The sequence below is a fragment of the Chiloscyllium punctatum genome, chromosome 48 (genome assembly GCF_047496795.1).
Source record: "Chiloscyllium punctatum isolate Juve2018m chromosome 48, sChiPun1.3, whole genome shotgun sequence".
Taxonomy (NCBI): Eukaryota; Metazoa; Chordata; class Chondrichthyes; order Orectolobiformes; family Hemiscylliidae; genus Chiloscyllium; species Chiloscyllium punctatum.
Genome location: NC_092786.1, coordinates 31,546,546 through 31,571,816, shown reverse-complemented (window position 1 = coordinate 31,571,816; position 25,271 = coordinate 31,546,546). Strand labels below are relative to the sequence as shown.

The window sequence follows — 25,271 nt, the reverse complement described above, 5'->3', positions numbered from 1 at the left end:
ACTATTTTTATCAAAGTTTATCCAGTTTCTGAGATCCAACTAAACATCTGCAGGAACATCTGTCACAGAACGAAAACCAAGTAAATTTGGCAAATGTAACATTCTGTTCTGACTCAGCTTGTACTCTACAAGACGGAGCTCAATATGACCAAAACGTTCATTTCCAAGTGTGATAGATTTTCTGAGGAAAGGTCACTAGACCCGAAACATTAACTCTGATTTCAGTCCACAGAAGCTACCAGACCTGCTGAGCTTTTTCAGCAATTTCTGCTTTTGTTTCTGATTTGCAGCATCCGCAGCTTTTTCGGTTTTGATTTCTTTTCCTTTTGGATATCCAGGGTATTTTTCTGAGAAGACTCCGTCATTTTCCATTTCCCTTACAACAGTTCTTTTTTTCCCATTCTCTCCTCAATACCACACTTCCCCTCAGTTCAAAAGGCAGATATCCATCTATCCCAACATCTTTGGGTGACCAATCAGCACAGTTTATTGACTCATTCCAACAAGCCTTGGAATGGGCCCTCTCTTGTCTCTATTGCAAACAGCCCACTATGTCTGGGATATTAAACCAAATTGCAGCAACAAATCCATGTTCAAATCACTCGCATGATTAACATGGTATTACCCACCTCTCCTCCCCCTAAGTTGTTTTGGAGCTTTCCCAAAAGTTTGTTTTTTTCCTGGAATTAGATCAAAACACTCCCTCCAACACCCCTCACTCACATGATCTAAAATCAGACATCAGAAACAAATCTTGCTAATGTACCATTAAACTTCACCCATGCTCTCTTCACTTATCACACAGGTCACACAGTGAAGGGGAATGATGCAAGAAAATTCTAGATTCATCTAATGGCCATCCTGCCTCTCAGTAAGATAACTCAGCTAGTTCCACCAACCCTGTGAATGTTTTCACTTCACTCTGTCAGTTATCACAATCCCCTTTGAAAAGCCATGATTGATTAGATTCCCTACAGTATAGAAACAGGCACTTCGGCCCAACATGTCCACACCGACCCTCCGACGAGAACCCTCCCAGACCCATTCTCCCTGACTAATGCACCTAACCCAGTTAAAAATAACTCAACACCAAGTTATAGTCCAACAGGTTTAATTGGAAGCACTAGCTTTCAGAGCACCGCTCCTTCACCAGGTGGTTGATGAAGGAGCAGCGCTCCAAAAGCTAGGGCTTCCAATTAAACCTGGGGTTGTGTGATTTTTAACTTTGTTCACCCCAGTCCAACACTGGTATCTCCAAAGCATGGCACCTAACACTATGGGCAATTTCCCATGGCCAAGTCACCTGACCTGCACCTCTTGGATTGTGGGAGGAAACCCACGCAGACACAGGGAGAGTGTGCAAACTCCACACAGACAGTTGCCAGAGGCAGGAATCGAACTCAACTCCCTGGTGCTGTGAGGCAGCAGTGCTAACCATTGAGCCACCATGCTGCCCACAATTGAAGCTGCCTCCATTCCACTCTCGGCAATGCACTCCACACACAAACCACTCACTGTGTAAAAACACTTCCCTCACATCAGCTATTTTTGTTGCCAATCACCTTCAGTCAGTGCAACCCGGTCTTTAACCCTTCAGTCATCGAGAACAGCTTCTCTCTTGCTCGACGTCCAGACTGCTCGTAATTTGAATCATTGTTGTCAAACCTTCTCTCAATCTCCAGCTTTTCCCATCTATTCTCATCCATGGAAACATTCTTACAAACCTATTCAACACATTCCCATTGCCCTCACGCCCTTCCATAAACATGATGCCCAGAAGTGGACACAATACTGCAGCTTAGTCCCAATCAGTGTTTGATAAATAGTAATAGTCATAGAGTAATGCAGCATGGAAACACACCCTTCGGTCCAACTGGTCCACGCTGACCATGTTTTCAAACAAAATTGGTCCCACCTCCCAGCACTTGGCCCACATCCGTCTAAACCTTTCCTATTCATGAACTGATCCAAATGCCTTTTAAAGGTTGAACTGTACCTGTGTACACCACTTCCTCTGGCAGTTCATTCCACACAAACCACCCTCTGTGTTAAAAAGAAAAATGCCCCGCATGTCCTTTTAAAATCTTTATCCTCAACTTAAAAGCATGCCCCTTTATCTTGAAATCCCCCACGATGGGGAAAAGGTCATTATAACTTCCTTGTTTTTGTACTCTATGCCTTTATTTGGAAAGTGCCATGATTCCGTTGACACTAGGATTTAACAGATCTGTTACGGTGGTTCGAGCGTTCAGCCCATCATGGCTGCACCAGCTCATTAAGTGAGCACCAACCCCCCGTGTACCAATCTCTTGCCAATTCCCCATACTTTAGCACATTATTTTTCTCCAAATAACTATTCAATGCCCTTTTGAATGCCTCAATTGAACCTGCCTCCACCCCACTTTCACATAGTGCATTCCACACACCGAACTTCTCACTGAGTGAATACATTTTTCCTCCCTTCACCCTTGATTTAAATCTGGACCACCACACCCCACCCCCTCATTCTTGCTCTTTTTATGATCAGGAACAGTTCCACCCTATCTTCTCTATCCAACCTTTTAAACCATGACTTTTAAAACCTTAATCAGATCTCCTCTTAGCCTCCTCCTCTCCAAAAGTAGCCCCAGCTACTTCGATCTGTCCTCATAGCTGACATTCCTCACCGCTTCTGTTCTCTCCCAGTGAGTTCCCACAAGGCAGTGTCACAGCAGTATTCCAGCTGAGGTCTAACTAGTGTCATATACCTAACCTCCCACTTTCAACAACGAAAGTGTGTATGTATGTGAGGGAGTCCCTCTGCTCCTATCCTATAATCAAAATAGGGCAGGGCGATGGCCTAGTGGTAATATCACTAGATTATTGACCACTGGGAATCTGGATTCGAATCCTGCCATGGCAGATAGTGGAATTTGAATCCGATACAAATCTGGAATTAAAAGTCTAAATGATGACCATGAACCCATGGCCCACTTTTGTAAAAGCCGATCTGGTTCACTATGTCTTTTAGGGAGGGAAGCTGCCATCCTTTAGATCAGAGTGGTGCTGGAAAAGCACAGCAGGTCAGGCAGCATCCGAGGAGCAGGAAAATCGACGTTTCGGGCAAAGGCCAGTCATCTATTCGGCCTTTGCCCGAAATGTCAATATTCCTGCTCCTTGGATGCTGCCTGACCTGCTATGCTTTTCCAGCACCACTCTGATCTAAACTCTGGTTTCCAACATCTGCAGTCCTCACTATTGCCAAACTGCCATCTTTACCTGGTCTGGCCTAAATGTGACTCCAGACCCACAGCGATTTGGTTAATCCCTGTAAGCAATTAGAGTTGAAGAAGTACAATAATGACTCATTTTCAACGTCACTTTATATTCCTATTTTTGTACCTATGATTCTGTACGAGGTACCTTTGTACCTAAGATGAAGCCGGGATTGGCGACATTGTAAACATTAGAGTCAAAAAGTGTGGTGCTGGGAAAGGCAGGCAGCATCCAAGGAGCAGGAGAGGAAACGTTTCAAGCATAAGTTCTTCATCAGGACATCATCACATTCCTGACGAAATGCACAAAGCTCGACTCTCCTGGTCCTTCGATGCTGCCTGACCGGCTGTGCTTTTTCAGCACCCACACTTTTTGATGCTGATCTCCAGCATCTGCAGTCCTCACTTTCTCTGACATTGTAAACATTTCAATGTACACACGTACTTCGGTATTTGAGTACAGTGGCAATAAAACCTAAATCTAAATCTAATCAATGCTGGCCTAGCTAGCCTAGGCTTCACTCCATGACGGAATAAACAAAACCCTCAATGTCTTATACCTGACCTCTCACTTCCAACAATTTGGATCTGAATACCCAGAGGGTCCCTATCCAATCACTGTCACACCAGTCTTAATGGGAGCTTTCTCTGTGTGAATGGAGTGCTGAACACCCCACATTATTCAAGTGACTGCAAAGCCTTTTGGACTTCCTGAGGTAACGGGAGGCGTGATATAAAAAGAAAGGCAGTGTTTACAGCGAAGGCCGTGGGCTGTTCTTCGGGTCAAACTTCAAAGGGCAGGGGCTGAACCCTCCAGTGTAGGAGAACACTTGTGGATTTATACTTTCGTGAGGGGCGGGGGTGGGGATAACTTTTCAAAGAGGATCAAAGGTATCCTGCTGATGCCTGGCATCTGCTGAAGATGGATAGCAGTGCTTATTTTTCTCTGAAATATGTCAAAAGAAATCTGCAGCCTGGTATGTCTAACTTTTAAATCGAATGTTTATCTTGGAAGTGACTTCTATCTGGTCAATTCATGAGACTGCTCCCCTCAGCCCTTCGAGACTCGTGAAAATGGATTCCAAAGTTAGCCATTAAAGGGCCAAGGGTGGGGGTGGGGGGGTTGGTAGAAGATGAAGATTGCTTCCATATGGCTGAACAGTATGAGAGTGGGGGGGGGTGGCGGGGATTGCAGGCAGAGAGAGCTGGAGTTAGCCTCCACACCGGCTAGATCTATTGACAGCCTCTTTATAACGTTCTCACATCTGGTCTATTGCTGCTGATACTGGGAAATGTCGACATACTCTCATCGCTGAGAGAGACGACATTGCCCTCCCCCACTCTCTTCCCTCCCGCCGCCTCCTCTCTTTCCCTCCCCGCGCCCTCCCCCCCCTCCCTCCCTCCCAGGACACTTTGAAGATCTCAGAGCTGCACTCTCAGGGCTCAAGCCTTGAAGCTCACGTCTAAAATAACTTGAAAAACACCAGAGAGCAATTCAAGCCTCTGCAAGTAAGGCAAAAGCAATATTTGCCCAAGGAATGATAGTTTCCAGTGTCTTTTGATATTCAGAAGGCCAGCAGCTTGTATCTATGTTTGAAGAGGCACAGGTGACAATTTAAATGGCAATGACCTCATTTATCAGGGCCCCGAGAAACCGTCATTACAATTTCAATCGAAGTTAGTCAACAGGTCTTCAGGGGTCTGGTATGTTATAAAACAGGGCAGCATTCCTACTGCTTCGACGCCAGATCCTTAGAGGTAACTCTAAAGTTTATGTTGTCATTCACATCATATAATTACATTCAGATTCCTTGATAAAATAATTTGCTTTGCACTTTACATTCCCCTCCCATTCCCTGCTGTCGGTGGAAGGTTAACCATGTTTGTTTTCAGAGACTCTCCTGATGTAAACATTTGCAAAGTAACTACTTGAGTAAATTTCCTGAAAATGCAGGGGAAATGAAATGTTCCGAAGAAACTTGCTCCCATAGTTTTCAAGAAGCAGTATTCCCTCAGTCAGACCTAATACAAAGGATGTCAGGCAGCATCCAAGGAACAGGAGAATCGACGTTTCGGGCATCAGCCCTTCTTCAGGAATCATGCCCGAAACGTCGATTCTCCTGCTCCTTGGATGCTGCCTGACGTTCTGCGCTTTTCCAGCAACACATTTTCAGCTCTGATCTCCAACATCTGAAGTTCTCACTTTCTCCTAATACAAAGGATATTGGTTATGGAGGAGGCTATTAATGCATTTTTAAAGTATCAACAGAAACAGGCTGTTTATTTATCTGCAATGTAAAACTCTCAGCAACTTTCTTTGGAATTTTAGTCCAGCTTGGGTATTTATTTAGATTAGATTCCCTACAGTGTGGAAACATGCCCTTCGGCCCAACCAGTCCACACCGACTATCCGAACAGTAACCTACCCAGACCCATTTCCCTCTGACTAATCCACCTAGCACTATGGGCAATTTAGCATGGCCAATTCATCTGACCTGTTCATCTTTGGACTGTGGGAGGAAACTGGAGCACGGGGAGAACGTGCAAACGACACACAAACAGTCGCCCGGGACTGGAATCGAACCTGGGACCCTGGTGCTGTGAAGCAGCAGTGCTAACCACTGAGCCACCGAGCTGCCCAGTATTGTAGCCTTGTTTGCATTGGGAATGGATGCACCATTTGGGCAGCTATCAAGTGAAGTGATGCCTGAGTGAGACTTATCGTGTATGCGTTCCAGCTTCTCAGAAAGCAGCCAGTAGCAACGTCACGCAGGTGTTCAGCACCTTCCAAAGGCAAAGTGCTTCTAAGTTCTCGTGAGAACCCAGTGCACATCCAAAGCCGTGGTTGAATGTCAGCACACTCCATCCTGGTGTGTACACAAGCACGGATCCCTTCAATTACACTGTAACTCCAAAGCTAACATTTTTTTAGCCACAGATTAATTTGTGAGGAAAGTCTGTTCCCAAATTTGCCAGGCTCTGCCACCCCAAATCCTAAGACCAATATCGCAAATGCTAATCCCTTGTCAATGTTTATTGACTAGAGTCTATCTACTTGAGTCTAGACCACTTAAATACACAAATACCTGACTAATATTGCTTGGAGTGGGCTAACATGCCACGCTGTGCTAATTTTAGCAGCGTTTTTCTAACCTGCTGATATCTGCGCTGCTCTCCAACTTCCTCTGATGCCCTTTAAGTGCTGAAATATCCAAAAGTTGGAAATATATCCAGGAACAATTGACAGCTAAAAACCCTTCACTGCGTAAAAGAGATAAGCCTCCCTCCTGCAATTCCCTTCCAACTTTCGAACATTTAAGAAAAAGCCGACAAGATTGTATATTTCATTTCAGTGCATGTGAACAGTTCCAAAGTAGAATATTTGGGGCAAAATTCACATTTGGGAAATATATCTTGTACGTTAAATTAATTAAGGACAGGAGCAGTATGTAGTAATCTTTTAGACATGCCTTCGTTAACATAATCATGTATTTGTCATCGATAAAGCTTTATTAAAATAGAGAATTACAAAAGGAAGGAATGAAGGAGCTGTCAGACATAATGGAACTAACATGGATTTTGTTAAAAATCATTATTAATCTCTGTTAGCTGAAAAGCAAACTCTCAATGAATAAGTGGCTCAGGTCACTGAATGCTGGTTGAATACTGCCCTCTAGTGATCACTGACCCAGGACTGAATGACCAAAGCACAGCAGCATTCCAGGTCAGACTTCGAAGGTCGAAGGACAGAAAGATTCCAATGAATGGTGGGATTGGGGAAAGGTTCGGTTTAGCTGATCAGGCTAACAGCAGCAGACAGGGTTCAAGCCCCACTCTTAGTGAAATACCATCAGCCACTGCCTCCACACTCCAACTGAAGCCAAACAAAATCTATAAAATAATCACAAAACTGAAGGAAAAGTGGAAGCTTTTGAGTTGCAAGTGAAAATAAATTAAAAGGAATTGAAACAATCGGCTCCAAAGTGACACAAACAAAAATGAAAGATATTGTGACCAAAAGAGAAGCTGCTTAAAATTAAGTAGGAAATAGCCACCAGCCTCTGGCTTGTGTTTCTGCTAACACCAGATCACAGGTCACACTGCCCTCATCTATCAGCCTCTCACTGTAGATATTTCTAATCAATCTGTTCAGAAATGTTTTGTCATATGTCTGGAACAGGTGGGACTTGAACCTGTACTTCCTAGCTCATAGGTAGGGACACTACCACTGCACCACAAGATCTCTCAATCAAGCCCCACTGTATGACATGCAGCAGGCTCTCCGACCTCTCTCTGCAGTCACATACCAACTCCCTCTCATGTCTCTTTCAGCTTCTGAATTCCTCTCTCCCGCATAAACCAAGCAGAACTGGCTGGGGAGAACACTCAGCCTCTGTGGAGAAAAGAGAATTGCTCCAGTGTTCTGAAGCAGGGTCACCGAACCTCCACAATTCTCTCCACTGATGCTACCAGACCTGCTCAGATTTTCCAGCAATTTCTGGCTTCCAACATGCCACCGTTCTTTGGCTTTTAGCCAATTTAACAAGTTTCTATTCTAACTCACAACTGACCGGCCACTCTTCCTGTCTTGGTGCCTGCTCCAACATTAATGCGTATACAAGGCAGAGAATACAGGGATGCAGCGTGGGTGGAGGTATTTTGATTCGGCCAGGGACCTACTCTTGAGCGACTGCCTGTATGCAGTTTGCACTTTCTCCCTGTTGTCTGTGTGGGTTTCCTCCCACGGTCAGGTGAACTCACCACGCTAAATTTCTCAAGGCTTCCAGGGATGTGGAGGCTAGGTGGGTAGGCCATGAGAAATGCAGGGATACAGGGACAGGGGAGGGGGATGGAGATGGAGATGGGGGAATGTTCCTCGGAGTGTCGGTGTGAACACGATGGCCCGAATGGCCTGCTTCCACACTGTAGGGATTCTGTAAAAAAAAATAAGAGAGGTCTGTGTGGAGTACGAACTCTGGCAGAGACATGCGAGTCGAGAGTGCGGTGCTGGAGAAGCAGAGCAGGTCAGGCAGCATCCGAGGAGCAGGAGAATCAATGTTTCGAGCATAAGCTCTTCATCAGGCAGAAACATGTTGAGTGAACCACTTGTTTTTGTACTTTCCAATCTCCTCCAGCCCCACTTTCCAGTCCATTCATTCGAGCCGACAGTCAGTTCTGAACTTCTGCCCATCCTCAATTTTCAGCTGAAAAGACCTTTATCCTTCAACCCTTTGCCCTCGCTATTTCTCTCCCACCTCTCCAACAAGCTGCTTAGTCATATCTCCAAACCCCTAGTGCACACCATGGAATTTTTCTCTGTGTTTACACACACCGTACACTGACATTTCAAAAGCGTTTAGCACAGCAGGACCAATAACACATTGAGCCACAGAATGTGAAACCAGTGAATGATGCACTGGCTGGCTGCAGATTGGTAATCCAGTATTGATCAAAGAAGTTGGAATTGTTCCACCTTACAGCACAGGGGAAGGTGGTAGCGTCATTGAAGTAGTAAGAGAGAGGCCCAAACGAACTCCTTGAGACTGTGGGTACAAATCCCACTCGAATCATTTTTGCAAAGGAGGAGAGGCTCAAGGGGCCAAAGGGCCTACTCCAGATCCTATTTCTTGTGGTCGTACCTTCTCTGTTCTAAGGCAAACAATGCCAGCTTCTCCTGTCTTGATGCCTAATCTGCTTCTGGCCATCTTTCCAAAAGTATGATCCAGAGAATGGAACATATTACTCCAACCGAGGCATAATCAGTAACTTGTAAATGCTTCAGCAAAACTTCCAAACTTTTACTGAACTCAGTATTTCTATTTACACAGCTGAGGGAACCAGAGTGCCTGTTAAAACATTTATAATGTACATTTATATCAAATTTTTATTCAAAAGGTAATGTAACAGGGTCAAACAGCTTCAGGAGAAACATAGGATCAGTTAAGTATCAAGTGAAACTATTATCTTGTTCTTTTTGATGATGATTCCCTGGAAACAGGCCCTTCGGCCCAACCAGCCCACACTGACCCTCCGAGGAGTAACCTACCCACCCACATTTCCCTCTGACTAGAATACCTAACACTATGGGCAATTTAGCATGGCCAATTCACCTAACCTGCACATCTTTGGACTGTGGGCGGAAACCGGAACACCCGGAGGAAACCCACACAGACACAGGAAGAATGTGCAAACTCCACACAGACGGTCGCCCAAGGCTGGAATCGAACCTGGGACCCTTATGCTGTGAGGCAGCAGTGCTAACCACTGAGCCACCGTGCCACACCATTAATCTACACAAATCTCAATATACCCACAGTGCACTTTCAGAATCATAAAATTCCTACCATGTGGAAGCAGGCTATTAGATTAGATTAGGTTGCCTACGGTGTGGAAACAGGCCCTTCAGCCCAACAAGTCCACACCGACCCTCCGAAGAGTGACCCGAGCCTCCGAAGAGTGACCCACCCAGATCCATTCCCCATGTTTACACCTAACTAATGCACCTCACACTATGGGCAATTAAGCACGGCCAATCCACCTGATCCGCACACCGTTGGACTATGGGAGGAAACCAGAGCACCCAGAAGAAACCCTCACAGACACAGGAAGAATGTGCAAACTCCACACAAACAGTCACCCAAGGTGGAAATCGAACCCGGGACCCTAGTGCTGTGAGGCAGCAGTGCTAACCACTCAGCCACCGTGCCACCTCACAGCCCATTGTGTCCAGACAGAGCCTCTGAGAAGCATCCCACCGAGATCCATCCCCCTACCCTATCCCTGTAACCCTGCATTTCCAAAGGCTAAACCACCCTGCCTGCACATCCCTGGACACTATTGGCCATGCTAAATTGCCCACCCACCTGACCTGCACATCTTTGGATTGTGGGAGGAAACCCGAGCACCCGGAGGAATTCACACAGTCAAAGGGAGAAAGTGCAAACTCCACACAGACAGACACCAGAGGCTGGAATCGAACCTGAATCCCTGGTGCTAAGGCACGATGCTGTCAGTCCTTGCTTTCATTTCAGATTTTAAACTTTGCTTTTCTAATTGACATATAATATTGATTTCAATTTATATACTCTCTCAAATTCTATATGCTCATGTAATTCTTGTCCATGCTCTGCATTCTCAACTTAAATACACGGTTTAACTTATGGTTAATGGAGCAATATCTGTAAGCAATCCAAAAACACATTCTCTCCTCTGCTTACACGCATTCCTTCACTTATTTAAAGCTCAATAATGTAGCAGAGACACAAGGTGGAGAGTGACAGACCCTGCTCTCCAAGTCAATCCTGAAGCACTGCCAGGATTCCAGACTCTCCAAGAATGTTTAGGAATCTCCAGGACAAGGCTACAAGAAACGGTAGGAGAAATATCTAGAAATTATGCAGGCTTTTTATGTTTTCTGTGAGCACGTTCTATTCTTTATAGGAACATAGGATCCCAGACCATGAGGTGATGGATGATTAGTGCTGACAGGAGATACGTCGCCAAAGTCCTGCATGCCTCAGGACAAATGCAAGAATGCCAAATTTCAAAAGGTCACACAAAATTATCCCATAGGAGAAAAATGTTAGGATGAGGTGCCTATTACGTGGCATGGCGGCATAGATCGGCAGAAGCAATGCCAATCAATCAGTGCCCTTTTCTCTTCTAATTCAGGGTCAGTTAGCTCCATTGGCTGGACAGCTGGCTCCCGATGCAGAGCGATGCAAAAAGCACAGGGTCAATCCCTGTATTGGCTAAGATCACCACGAAGGTCCCATTGCCTCATTCTTGCCCTCACCAAAGCTTGGTAGCCATCAGGTTAAATTCACCACGAGTCATCTCTCTAGAATGAGAGGAGGACCCCTGTAGTTCTCTGGGATTGTGAGGACTATACCTTTATCTTTTCTCTTGTATAATAAATGGTGGTGATTCTGGGAAATTTGGCATTCTTGCATTTGGTCCTGAGGAGTGCAAGACAAAAAACTCCAGCAACATGTCTCTCTTTTCAACAATACTAAAACTTTGTACCACCAAACAATAGGTGGATGATACTCAACGCTCACACAACTGAATATGAAGAATCTATCGCATTCTGATTTTTCTTTTAACTCACTCAGGGATTATGGGCCTTCACTGATTGGGCCAGTACTTACTGCCCAGGGAGACTGCAGCAGAGAGAGACAGGACTGGGAGTTGAAATGATCGGGGTATTACAGCACATTGTATAGTGCAGCATGAGAGGCCAGTTGAGGAAGGCATTAAAACAGTGAAATCTAGAGATATCAGAAACACAAACAAAGGTTTCCACAGCAGCAGGACTTGGTGGGGAATGGCAGTTAGCTCTGAAGATGCACATGTTGGTGGAAGCAGAGAAATGGGGTGATTGTCATGAGATGTCATGAGTTTGACACCTCCAGGCATATGTGTAGACAGAGTTGGGAACCAGAGATATGTAACTGAGTAGTTCCTGCTCACCCTACACACAGGTCCCTGGTGGTAAAAATCCAAAGAACACACCATAAACCTACAGCTCCTTCACTCCAATGCTGTCAACCTTCTCCAGTCTTCAGGCTGGCCTCAATACAAGACAGATGAGATAAATCCCTCCTATCATGCAGTCATTTCGATGTAGTATGCAAACATTCTATGAGCTCACTTTGACGTACCTGGTGATATGTTTGTATTTCAATGGTTCAGGAGGCTCACTCGATTGAATGAATGATTTATTTATTATCACATCTATCTTAAAGATACAGGGAAAAGTATTTTGTCGCCACAATCCAACACCATTTTGATGTACAATGAGGATAAAAAGAAATTACTCAAGTAAGAGTTCACCTTCTGTTCAGATTGGGGTCTAAAGCATAGCTTCAGGGTCTCTGAAAGGTGTTCTGGTACTCGAAGACTCCAACCAAGAGCCCAGGCACTGGGTCCACCATCGCCAGGAAACTCTGTGATGGGCACCACCGCCAACTAAAATCCAGGCTCCAGGCCTACATCATCGAGAGTCCAAGTTCCGGGCCTACCACAATTAAGAGTCCAGGCTCCGGGCCTACCACCATTTTGAGTCCAGGCTCCGGGCCTACCACCATTTTGAGTCCAGGCTCCAGGTTTACCACCACTGAGAGTCCAGGCTCTGGGCCTACCACTGTCAAGAGTCCAATGTGGCTTTTTTAGGCATTTTTGCAACCAACCAAGAAGTTGTGTCACTAGAGTGGGGAGCCAGTTCCTCCCTCCTCATCCAGGAAATAAACAGATTAGAGCATGCTGCCTGGAGCTGCGGATCGGAGGACCTTGCCTCGAAACTGGTTACAATCCCCTTGTCAGTGGGAATTCCCATCGGAATCATGCTGTGAGTTGAATGACCTTTGACCCAGGCGCTCAAGACTGGCACAGGACTTGCTGCAAGTGTAAACTGAACTCCTAATGCAAATAACCCTCAGCCATATGGGCCTCTTTTGTTCGGCATTAAATGTAGCATGAACTGGAAACTGTCACATGATCAGAAACTATACAGAGGTCATGTGGACATGGATCACATGATTTAATCCCCAGGAATACATTGAATCAAAGTGTCAAACCCTACCCTGGCAAATCACTGCCACACAAAAAAACGTTTAGTTCACCAAACATGCTGACAACATGTATCAGAATTGTTTGAGGGACTAAGATGGAACATTCACCCTGGAAACTTCCTGAGCGGCTGTTTCTGAACAACCTAATGCAAGGAATGAGCACAAATTAAAACTCTCTGTGATACTTGGTAATAATGGTGCTGGCCACTCAATTAGCAAATGGTGAATCAACATGACAAACATTACGTTGTCTATAGACTCAACAAAATTCCTGACACTGTCAATAAATTGTTTCTTTTAGGAACATTTGGCTGACAAAAGCATCAAACTAAGAAAACAATCAATAAAAGAGTTAAGGTTTTACCTTCGTCTGCGTCCCTCGCTTCTTCCTGACTGGACCGGCCTGGTGAACAGATGGGATGCAAGGTGGCACAGGATGCAGGAGACAGGAATGAACAGAGGAATGCAGTTGTTAATGACAAATTAACCGTTTCTGAAGGGATTGGTCTTGCCTAACAACAGAGGGAAAATGCACCGAAGCTGCTCTGGAATCCGAATAAATAATTGCAAATAAATCGCAGTGGGGGTTACGCTGGCGTTTCTGAGCAACACCACGAGTGCCTGCAAAAGGGCTGCTTCCCCACAGCTAACCAGAGCCAGGCTTCCCTACAAGGCTCAGATATTTTTACTATCACATTTTGACTGATTGCACTCAAGTGACACGTATTGCGATGTGTTACAATGTTAATTATAAATGCACATTGTATCAGCAAACACGGATTCCCCGAGTTAAATCTACATATTGAAGCTACAACGCTTAATGAAAATGAAGGTTTAGTTAGTCTTGTATAAATTAAAACCTTTCCAAACAATGTCACTTAACCTTCTCGTGCCAGTCATGTGGCTTTCTGTACTGGTTCATGTTTTTCTAATTAGATAGACCTGGTTGGTGTGATTCCCTTTTTGTTAATTACACTGCTGTCATTTTCTGTTCTGCTGGTTTTTTAATGCTGGGATTTAACAGCAGGATGACGAGCGATTATGCTGCCAGCAACAATACATGGTTATGCTGCTAATTTTTTTGGACGGGCAAATCCAGTGCAAATTAACCTCCGGGATCTCAAAACATGCCACCACCATCCTGGAATCTGCCAAGTGCCATTCAGAAAAACCTGCTGCAATCCCAATCTCCTCAGGAACACGGAAGATAATCATCTCCCCTCAGCGGGAACAGCAGAGTAAATACCCTCAGTAAATCGACAGGAGGGTCCGACTGGCACTCAGAGTCAGAGTGGAGATTGGGCTTTATTTTAATTAAGGTTCATATTAACGTTAGGCTGCAGTTCCCCCACAGGTACTGGCCCTGCGCAGTTAAGATGTTCAATTGGCAGACTCATGTTTGTTTACTGAGCAAGCATTTCCACCAGTCTAATGGTCCACAGTCCATATACACAACACTCTGCCTGTTTTTTAAATGATGGGAGATAGTCATCGAATGTCCAGATTAGAAAGTGCTTGAAGGTTGATGCTTCACATGCTATAAAGAGTGCACTATCAGTACTGGGCTGGAGGCATACTGAACACAACATGAAGCCCAACTCCCCACCTTCAAGACCACCCACCTGTCCTTACCGCACGCAGAAGTTTTTATTCATTTATTGGACAGGAGATTCCCTGGCTAGGCCAACATATGTTGCCCCTTGAGAAGGTGGTGGTGGGGAGTCATTTACTTGAGCTGCTGCAGTCCACTAGTGCAGGTATATCCACAGTGCTCTCAGGGAAGGTTCCAGGATTTTGACCCAGCGACACTGAAGGAACAGCGATACATTTCCAAATTCAGGCAGCGGGTGCCTTGGCTTGGAGGGGAGGCTGCAGAGGGTCGTGCTCCCACATAGCTGCTGTGTAGAAGAGGCTGTGAGACTGTAAGGGATTTCCAGTGAGTTATTGTAGTGCATCTCTTGGAGGGTACACACTGATGCTGCTGTGCATCAGTGTTGAAGAGTCTGAATGTGGAAGGCTGTGTATGGACTGCAAATCATTACTGCTATTTGTTTAAACTAAGCTACATTGTCAATTACATGAATGCTGAACAAGGTGACATCAACTATAACAATTTTACAGCATGGAAGCTGGTCATTCAGCCCATCCTCGCTGTACAAGAAGCCATCCAGCTTAATCTCACTCTCTGCTTCCTGGACTGTAAGTTATGGCTTTTCAAAATGTATGCCACACATTTGAAATGCGATAAGTGTCCCTGCTTTCCCCTACCTTTCACATAGTGAATTCTAGACCTCCATCATCCTCTTAGTGAAAATAAGCATCCCTTTACTCTTCTTGGTTATAGATCCCATTAACCATGGGGAATGACACCAAGCAGCTACAGGGAAACCAGGCAATAATAGCTCAACTCACAGCAACTGGGATCAGGGAGGGAATCAGAGCAGCCAGGACGCACCCATGTGTCAATACCAGATCATTAATAAACCAACAGCAATGAATTCAAGAGAAAATACTCAGATGTGAAGCCTGGTGCACAGATATTGTAGCAAATCTGATAAAAACCCACTGGGTTTTGAAGATCAATTTTACTGCCAATTGGCTGCACCAACACCTCACACCTGAAACTACCCCAGCTAAGTAAACTCTCACACCATTTTTATTCCTTCAGCAAACCTGATGAGTTCCTGGGCCATGAGTTTATGGCCAATAGCGAATGGGAATTCCCTGTTACAACCTGTCATTAGTGAGGCTCCATCATGTGAAGTCATCCATTTCGGTAAAAAGGACTATTACATGAACAGTAAGAAATTGCAGCACGCTGCTGTGCAGAAGGACCTGGGTGTCCCTGTGCATGAATCACAAAAGGTTGGTCTGTAAGTACAACAAGTAATTAGGAAGGCAAATGGAATTTTGTCCTTCAGTGCTAAAGGGATTGAGTTTAAAAGCAGGGAGATTATCTTGCAGCTGTACAGGGTGCTGGTGAGGCCACACCTGGAGCATTGCGCACAGTTTTAGTCTCCTTACTTGAGAAAGGATGTACAGGTGCTCGAGGGGGCGCAGAGGTGGTTCACTAGGTTTGATTTCAGAGTTCAGTCTTATGAGGAGACACTGAGTAGACTGGGGTTATATTAATTGAAATTTAGAAGAATGAGGGGCGATCTTATAGAAACATAAGATTAGAAAGGGAATAGATAAGATAGAAGTAGAGAGGATGTTTCCACTGGCAGGGGAAACTAGGACAAGAGGGCACAGCCTCAAAATGAGGGGGAGCAGATATAGGACTGAGTTGCGAAGGTATGTCTTCACCCAGAGGGTTGTGAATCTGTGGAATTCCCTGTCCAGTGAAGCAGTTGAGGCTTCCTCAGTAAATGCCTTTAAAGCTGAGATAGATTCTTTTTTGAACAGTAAAGAAATTAAGGAATACAGTGAGAGAGTGGGTAAATGGAGCTGAGTCCATGAAAAGATCAGCCATAGTCTCATTGAATTGCGGAGCGGGCTTGAAGGGCCTACTCCTGCTCCTAGTTCTTACGCTCGTATTACTCTGGAGTATCAGGCAGGTTACAGTGTCTAGAGTTGGACTTAAGCCTATCACCTTCGAAAAAGCATAAATCCAAATGGGAGGCAGCCTGGAACACAAAGTAATAGAGAATACTTCACAGCTTAATGGATGCACAATAATCTGATCTTCCCTGTGGTAGTACCAATTGGACGTGATGTACATTGTGGGTTCTTGGAAGCCTTGAGCTTCCTCACATGATGTCCATTGTTGCTGATGGTTCAGTTAGTTACTATAGTCTTCAATCAATCCAAAGAAACAAGTTTGCAAGTTTTTGAATTATATTTGTTCATAGAATATAAGCATTACTAGATTTATTGTTCATCCCTAACTTCCCATCATTAATTAATCACATCATAATCCAAGTTTTGGATCCTGCTTTGTTGTTCAGTTGTGGGACATGGGTCTCACTGGCTGGGCCAGCATTTATTTCACATCTCTAGAGAAGGTGGTGGTGAGACATGCAGTCCACAATTCCACAAGGAAGGGAATTCATGGATTCTGACACAGTGACACTGAAGGAACGGTGATATATTTCCACATCAGGATGGTGAGTGACTCCGCAGGGAGTTGGCATTGCTGGTTTTTCCATGTAACTGCCTGCCTTTGCCCTTCTAGATGCAGTGACTGTGCATGGGGAAGTATTGGAAGGAGTTTGGTGAATTTCTGCAGTGCATCTTATAGGTGGTCCACACTGCTGTTACTGAGCATCGGTGATGGTGGGAGTGGATATTACTTGACACATGCATTATGAATTCTTGCGTATCCAAAAAACAATTCCTTTCACCTTATATAACTTCCAAAGTTAACATATGAAAATGTAGGAATAAATGCACAGCAGGAAAGAATGACCCCTTTACTCACATTTCTTCTGCCATCCCTCGGTTTGTTGGCAAGTTTTATCTCCAGGATAATCTCGCCCATGTCTTCCTCCAGGCTATTTGGATCATCGAGCTGCAATTGCTTCAGTACCGTGCTAAGAGAAGGGAGCAGACCAACATGTTAAAAAGTGTTTTCAAATCATGTCGACAGCCTTTGAACTATAGAGGATAGAAACCAGATTTTCAGCCATTCCAGCTCTGGAATTCTTGAAGTTGAAGTAGACAGAGTTGTGAAGAAATACACTTGCCATAATTGGTCAATTGCATTGAGTATAGGAGTCACGGCTGTACAGAAGACTGGTGTGGTCACTTTTGGAATAGCCCATACAACTCTGATCTTCCTGCTATAGGATAGATGCTGTTTAACTTGAAAGGATTCCTAAAAGATTTACCAGAATGTTAGCGTGGTTGGAGGGTTTGAGTTATAGGGAGAGGCTGAATAGGCTGGGGCTATCTTCCCTGGAGCATCAAGAGGCTGAGGGGTGACCTTGTGGAGGTTTATAAAATCATGAGGGGCATGGATAGGGTGAATAGCCATGGCCTTTTTCCCATTTCTCATTGTTGTCAGTTGTGGCCAGATTGAGAATCCCAAACTCAGCAGAGCTATTTGTGACAAGTGCTGAGTTCAGACAGACCCCACATTTTGTGGAGAATGCAACTCAACCCACAGCGACTCTATGGAGGACACAGACAAGACCCTGAGGGAAGGTAAGATCTGTTAAAGGTTCACAATTTGTTTCCTTTTCAAAAGAAAATAAGAACAGGCTGCAGCTGTCAACGAAAACAAAAACTATGTAGACCCACTGCTGGATTCAACAGATTCAAAGGATATCTTAATTAGATTAGAACAAAAAAAAACTCACCATCTGCTTCTGCCATTTTAACACACCTCATTGTTGATATTTCCCAAGGGTTGTTATTACAGGTAGGCCAATTGTTGATGCTTGACTGATTTCCAGAAAGATCCATGTTATCTCAGCAGGGGTACAAAGTTCATGATTTGACTAGCAGATTTAAGAGGCTTTTAAAGGATTAACTGTCTTTGATGTGGTTCGTAATAGAAGCTTTTTTTGTTTTTACAATGGATTAATTGTTTTATCATTGGGTATTTTGAATGAGACTTTATTGCAGTATCAGCCATGTAACAGCTGGTTACACGTCCATACTTTCTTTCATCTCCACATTGTGCTGAAGTGAGCTCGAAGTGGATACTAGGTAAGTACAGGCTATAGGCAAACTGATTTGTGCTGTGGTAGCATTAGGTTTGGGCCACTATTTCAGAGAAGAGAGATGACTCAGTCGACCTCAGCACTTGCCTGTCCTAAATGTCACTTTCAAACTGCATCGAGAGGTAAAGGGGATGAGTGGAGAAATTTTACAACTCAGATTTTCAGCCACAACAATGGAAGTCTGACCCTAGGTTTCATAAATAAGCTGAGAGTGCCTAAAACTTCATGATAACACCATAACATGATTGAAAATTTGAATTTCAAACCCATTGCCAATATAAATAGGAGAAACTGAGGCAGTGATTACAAGAGGCAATTGGATGGGTAATGGAATGGAAGAAAACTTGCAAGGTTAGTGGTGAGTATGGCATTGACTGACTCTACAGAGAGCTAGCATGGACAAGATGAGCAGGTAGACCTTCTTTGGGTCATAATTAATCCACAAAACCAGCGTCAATTTCACCAGGCAAATAATTGTGAGGAACGCATAGGCTTCCATGAGTATAAGGCTCAATATCTGCTGCCAGTATGTAGAGTTCAATTCGAGAGAATATAAACTTATTTTCCAGCATTACTGAACAATCAAATAGAAACGTACTCATAGTTTGGATATCACGGAGATATAAAAGTCCAATAGGCAGACAAGCAAAATGGCTGCCACAGGGTTGGGAGATGTTATTCCCATTATTACAAAATTGTAAACCCAATTCTATTGAATTCATTTATCAAGTCAATGTGCTCGGTCCCTATACCATTTCCCTGCCCACTCCCTCCTCAATAGATCATTAACATACCATTTACACATTCATTACTAATTCAGTGGTGTCAAAGGGGAAAATACTCAATCTGAATAACACCAAACTGTACAATGGTAAATGTGCTGCTAATGGAAATAGACGGCCAAGATCAGGCTCTTTCTCTACTTAATGGAGCACTCTTTAAGGGCCAAGTCTGCAATCCTGTTACCCCCAGTGGGAAACTGTATTCACTGTGAATGTATGACAGTAAAACACAAATCCACCATTTAACACTGTGCAGCCCTCTTGGTGCAGGATCTGTCCAGTTCTAACTAATGTGAGGTAAGGTTTGAGATTCACCTGCTGAACAGTGATTGGTTTCATTCTATTTATTGAAACTTTCATATGAGGAGAGAACACAGTGATTTAATTGGATAACATCTCCAAAAATAAACAACTAGCACAGGCTTGATGGGCTGAACTGCCTGCTTCAATATCATAACTTTACACTCACCATTTTAATGTGTGCGTATATATGTCTGTAATAGACCATTATGGGGACAGATATTCAGCTATGAACTAAATCAAAAGTCACTACTCTGTTTTCATTATATCACCATCAGTTTTAGTCAATCTATTAGCTCAAACACTTTAAAACTTCAGCCCAGTTCCCGTGCCTTATTATAAGTCATATCAGCTCTTCACTGAAGTTCTGTGTGTATGCCAACACAGTCATAAATCCAGTCTCCATTAATTTATAATTTATATCTCTTAATCCCTCCAGGCCAGTGAACAATTGCTGTGCTTTTAATGGCACTTAGCTCCAGACAATTGAGTCTGAGTACTTCATATCTTTTATTTGCCTTGCCTAAATCCAAGGAACACTTTTCAATATTCAGAGCTCAGGTACTGCTCTATCAGATAACCCTCTTCAATCACTCACTCGATAACAAACCAACAGTACACAAACAGTAAAGTATTATTCACCATTAGATTACAAACCTGTTCACTTCAAGCTCGCTCAGACTGAGATATGCAGAACCCATGAAATCGTCCGTGGCCAAATCTCGGTCGTAAACCTATTTGCGGAGAGAGTTTTATTTCATTATTACGTTAACTGAGAGTGAATGAACACGTGGTTCAAGACAAATGCTTTACGACCATAACCTGTAGAATCAATTTTATGATCGCCACCTCAGTCAAAAGGAAATAATTCAGTGCTCCGATCAGTCCCGACCCGGAGATGTGTGTCCATTTCCAATGGTCAAGAAATCACGGAGACATTCAGACACCAGTCACAATGACAGGAGTCATGAGGCTGGGCAGTGGTGTCAGAGTCTGAGTTACAAGCAAAGAGTGGAGACATTTGGGCTTTTCAGTCTGAAAATCAGAGGCGTCTAAGCAATGGCATTATCAGGGTCTGTAAAATAGGAAACATTATGGGATGCTACTTTAACATGCCTCTATCAATTAAATGGTAAGGCAGTAAAAGTGGAATTTAAGACTGGCATCAGGAGGTTTCTTGTGTGTAGAGTTATCAACTGCAATGACTGAAAAAATAATGGAGACAACAGCAGAGGAGTGAGTCTGGTTAATTAAGATGGGCCAAATGTCCTCCTTCATATAAAGCTCCCTGTACGAGCTCTCTTGATTTTCCAAAGTCCTACCTTCAGTAGAATATAATGTGGTACCCAACATCACTTGGTCATACCATGACATGACCCATTATGGCTCCACTGGACACTCTACAAAGACAGAGGAATGTAAACTCTTAGGTGTCCATTATTTTCATCATCTTGTGTGGACACGTGATGAAACACCTCCAGGCAACGTGGACCTTCTGGCCCAGAGGTAGGGACATTACCACTGTACCACAAGACCCTTGGCCCTCAGTTGCATCACAGGTGAGCATACGGCTGAACATAAACACAACAGGTCAATGGATGGGCGATGACACAAATTCCTAATGCTTATATGGGACAGACAATGCTGCACTGCAGTCGAAAGGGAATACCTGGATCTGGCACTGAAACCAAAACACAGAGAAACCTCAAAAGATTGAATACGGAGCTTCTCATAATCACAGGAAGGACAGACTATCCTCAAGTTGTTGCAGTATGTGGAGGTGAACTACAGCTGCAATGCCCCAATTTTGTCTCTGCCTCAAAGAGGATTGCAGCTCATCACTGACACGTAGTAGAGAGATTGAAGCAAATGTGAACGCTCAACCGGCCTTCACTATCCCAGCGAGACACTTTGGTCTGGTATGAGTCACTGCTGTGATTCCAGAATGAGGTTACATCGACACCATATCCAAAGTAGGAGACAGTGAGGACTGCAGGTGCTGGAGAGGCAGAGTTGATAAAGCGTGGCGCTGGAAAAAGCACAGCAGGTCAGGCAGCAATTGAGGAACAAGAGAGTCGACATTTCGGGCAGAACTTCTTCACGGTCCTGCCTGAAATGTCAACTTTCTTGTTTCTCGGATGGTAGATCCAAAGTTTCAATATGAAGACATGAAAGTGGATTTTGCCGTTACAGTGTGAAAGCACTCTGTCTACATAAACCAATCACATTTAATTCTGCAGGCTGCCCAGAATATCTGTAATTTCCTGGACTCTCTGATGTACCAAGTTAACCAAAGCTGATCGACATCCCAACTCAGTCCGGCGACCAATTTTGCCCCATTTTGTGAGGTAAAAAAGCACCGACACATCTGTTTCAGGATACAGACTCTTAATTATTTTTGCAACTCTTCATGGGCCAGAGAAGGATGTGTCATCAGTAGCCACATTGTGAGATCAGAAGGGGAAAGGGAGTGTGGCACAAAATACTTGGCTTGCGTGTGGGCATCCAATTTACATTCTGCCATGTTTGCGGTAGCAACACTGGATCATTTTGGCGTACAATGAATTAATTGCTCAGGCTTGGGGTGCTATTGTGTAACAATGTGGATCCATTAGATTTACACTCTGTCAGATACCACGAGAGCTGTGAGCCACACCACGCTACAATAGGCCTGCTCCAAAATCTATCGCAGCCAACCTCCACTCAGTGCCTCTCCATGGGCAGTTTTCCTGACATAAGCAAAGCACATCAGGATCACAAAAAAAGTCCTGTCAAAAGGTCGGAATTATACCCTGGAAGCAGGCTGGTCAGCCCAACAAGTCCACATTGACCGTCTGAAGAGCATCCCACCCAGACCCAACCCTTCTACCCTTTCCTCGTAACCCGGCATTTAGCAGAGCTAACTCACCTAGTCTGTACATTCCTGGACACTAAAGACAATTTCGCGTGGCTAATCCACCCTAACCTTGGCAGCTTTGCACTGTGGGAGGAAATCGGAGGAAACCCAAACAGACAAGGGGAGGACATGCAAACACCACACAGTCACCCAAAGCAGGAAACGGGTTGCTGGGATCCGTGGTGCTGTGGGGAAGCAATGCTAAACACTGAGCTACCAAACCTGCTATAAAGAGACAGCTACAATAAGAAACTAAAGCTCTCTATTCATAGTTTAGCTGCATTACCCAAGTAGCATACCCCAGAATATGAAGTGGTAAAGGCAAATAGAACAGACACTTAACTGGAGTTAGATAAAAATGTAAGGGAGACAACGTTAGCAGGATGTTTAAGCTAATACGCAACAGAACGGGAGAAAGCTTATGTAGAGTATAAACGCCAGCATGGATAGTTCGACTGAATGGTCCAAATCTGTGCTGTAAGTCGATTGCAATATGGAGCTGAGCACAATAATAAATGAGAATTCACAAACCGCATTAACTCGAAATAACTGTGGATCAGCCTGAAACTAATTCCTACAGTTGGTCCCAAATGTGAACATCAACTTCAGCATCAGCCCAACCTTCTCTTTGATCAATGGAAACATACTGCAGTGTGTGTAGTGTGTGTGCGTATGTCGGTGTGTGCGTGTGTCAGTGTGTATTCATGTAGGTATGCATTCATGTGTGTGCGTGCGTGTAGGTGTGTATTCGTGTAGGTGTGTATTTGTGTAGGTGTGTATTCATGTTAGGTGTGCGTGCGTGCGTGTAGGTGTGTACGCACATGCGTGGACGAAATCCTCCACAGAATTCAGAATCACTTGAAATCCTGCACAAAAACCCATAACAAACGATGCTTCAGGAACTGCAAGAGTTTCAACAATACATGATTGACAAATTCTTGGCACTTCAGAACAACAAAACCCCTCTGTCAATTTAATTACAAATTTGAAGTGAGAAAGCACAGCCTTAGCAGCCATTGACACGTCCCATACTTAAAATATTCTTCACATGCCAAGCCAATTGGGTTGCATATCGCATCTATCTAGAGTCATATTCTGCGCACAAACTTAATTCTCTTTTCCCCCTGTTGAAAGCGACTGTTTGGAATATTTATATTCAGTCAGTAGCTAATCAGGATAAGAATTTGCAGTGTAACAGAATCTGATGTCCTGATGAAGGGTTTATGCCAAAATGTAAACTCTCCTGCTCCTCAGATGCTGCCTGACCGTCTGTGCTTTTCCAGCATCACACTCTGCGACTCTGATCTCCAGCATCTGCAGTCTTTACTTTCTCCTAAAGTGGCTTACGATCTTGAATGGGTTAGTTTAATAATGAGGCCTGCATTTGTCCTGAGTTTCACTCTCATTGATTAAAAACTGATTCATTATATTTAGTTTTCTTCAACTACTTAATCCTGTATAAAAATAAGCATTTATATTCATAGCTCCATTGGTCATATAAGCAAGTTGAGCTATTAAACAAACTGCAAACTGACAGGCGCCCACTGTGATAATGATAGGTAGTAACATCAGTCACGAAACACTAATCCTATAATGATGGTCCTCAGGTCTATTTCAACACACAGAGTAAGATAGCTAGAACGGACTTTTTTTTAAATGCAATGCATTTTTTCCTACTGTTTGAAGGTACAAGTCAGTAGTTTGAAATGATTCGATAGCTTGAAAGTTGTGATGTGTTTATCCATTTTTTATGCATATTCCTCTCTATTATTTACAATCCCAAAAGGCACTCCAATTGTTCTAAGTGTTACTGCATTTATCTAAAAGGTATCCTATCTCCCCAAATAACTGACAACTGCAGACCTTCTCATGAAACGTATAAACCACACAAGTTTTGTTTTTTGAATCCTATTCATAAAGTTCCACTTGAGCATATATAGCTGCCTCCATGAACTGGGACAACACATCCAACCTAGGACGAGCCAAACAAAGACACGCACAAGAATTCCTAGAAGCATAGCATTCCAACCAGAACTCTATCAACAAACATATCAAGTTAGACCCCATCTACCACCCCCTGAGAAAAAGAACAGGAAATAACATCACCACAGGAGATGACATCACCAACCCAAAGAAACCCAAACATATAAATAGAAAGCAGGAATTACCAGCAGTGCTTTGCCCAGAGGCCCACTGAAGATGACCTAGAAGGGTGACGAAACCTAGAAATGAACCTTCCAGCTCAGCTAGCAAACCTACATCCAGAACCATGAACCAATGGGCCCTGGGTGATATGGGCAGGCGCTGTGTTCCAGAGCAGGGCTTCCAGAATCTTTGTTCTCGTTCCTGGCTAAGCTGGAGTCTTTACAAAATTCAGAGCTAAACATTTAAGTCTATTCAGTTCCAGGACCCTCCTTTTAAGTCTTTGTCACACCTTGGCTAGGGCCCTTACATCTTTTTATTAACACAACATTAAATCAGTGCTAATTATTGAGATCTCGTTATGTTGGATTAGCATGGACAGAGGATTGGCTAACTAATAGAAGACTAGGGGTTGTAGAGTGATACAGCACAGAAACAGACCCTTCGGTCCAGCCAATCCATGCTGACCATAATCCCAAACTAAACCAGTCCCATCCGCCTAATAAGGAACAAGGGGACATTTTCAGGATGGAAACTGATCCTGTAAGTACTACTCAGCTAATTCCACACCCCCTGCCTTTGTCCTGGTAACCCTATCAATATTCTTTCTTCAGATACTGACCCAGTTCCCTCTGAAAGCCTCAATGGACTCTGCTACA

At 43.9% G+C, this 25,271-nt stretch overlaps 1 protein-coding gene and 1 long non-coding RNA gene across 2 annotated transcripts in view; one reads left to right on the top strand and one right to left on the bottom strand.

Moving 5' to 3' along the window:
* LOC140468867 (multiple C2 and transmembrane domain-containing protein 2-like) overlaps positions 1-25,271 on the bottom strand; it is a 487,492-nt gene that overhangs the window by 229,867 nt on the left and 232,354 nt on the right. Inside the window, exons 6-8 of the mRNA XM_072564927.1 lie at positions 20,232-20,308; positions 17,247-17,358; positions 13,191-13,229 (exon numbers count right to left, since the gene is read on the bottom strand). Of these exons, the coding sequence (XP_072421028.1) occupies positions 13,191-13,229; positions 17,247-17,358; positions 20,232-20,308 (228 nt within the window). The remainder of the gene's footprint in view (positions 1-13,190; positions 13,230-17,246; positions 17,359-20,231; positions 20,309-25,271) is intronic.
* Positions 4,124-13,606, top strand: LOC140468868 (uncharacterized). Its single transcript, XR_011955855.1, has 3 exons — positions 4,124-4,231; positions 10,496-10,626; positions 13,128-13,606. It is a non-coding gene; the product is annotated as an uncharacterized lncRNA (long non-coding RNA).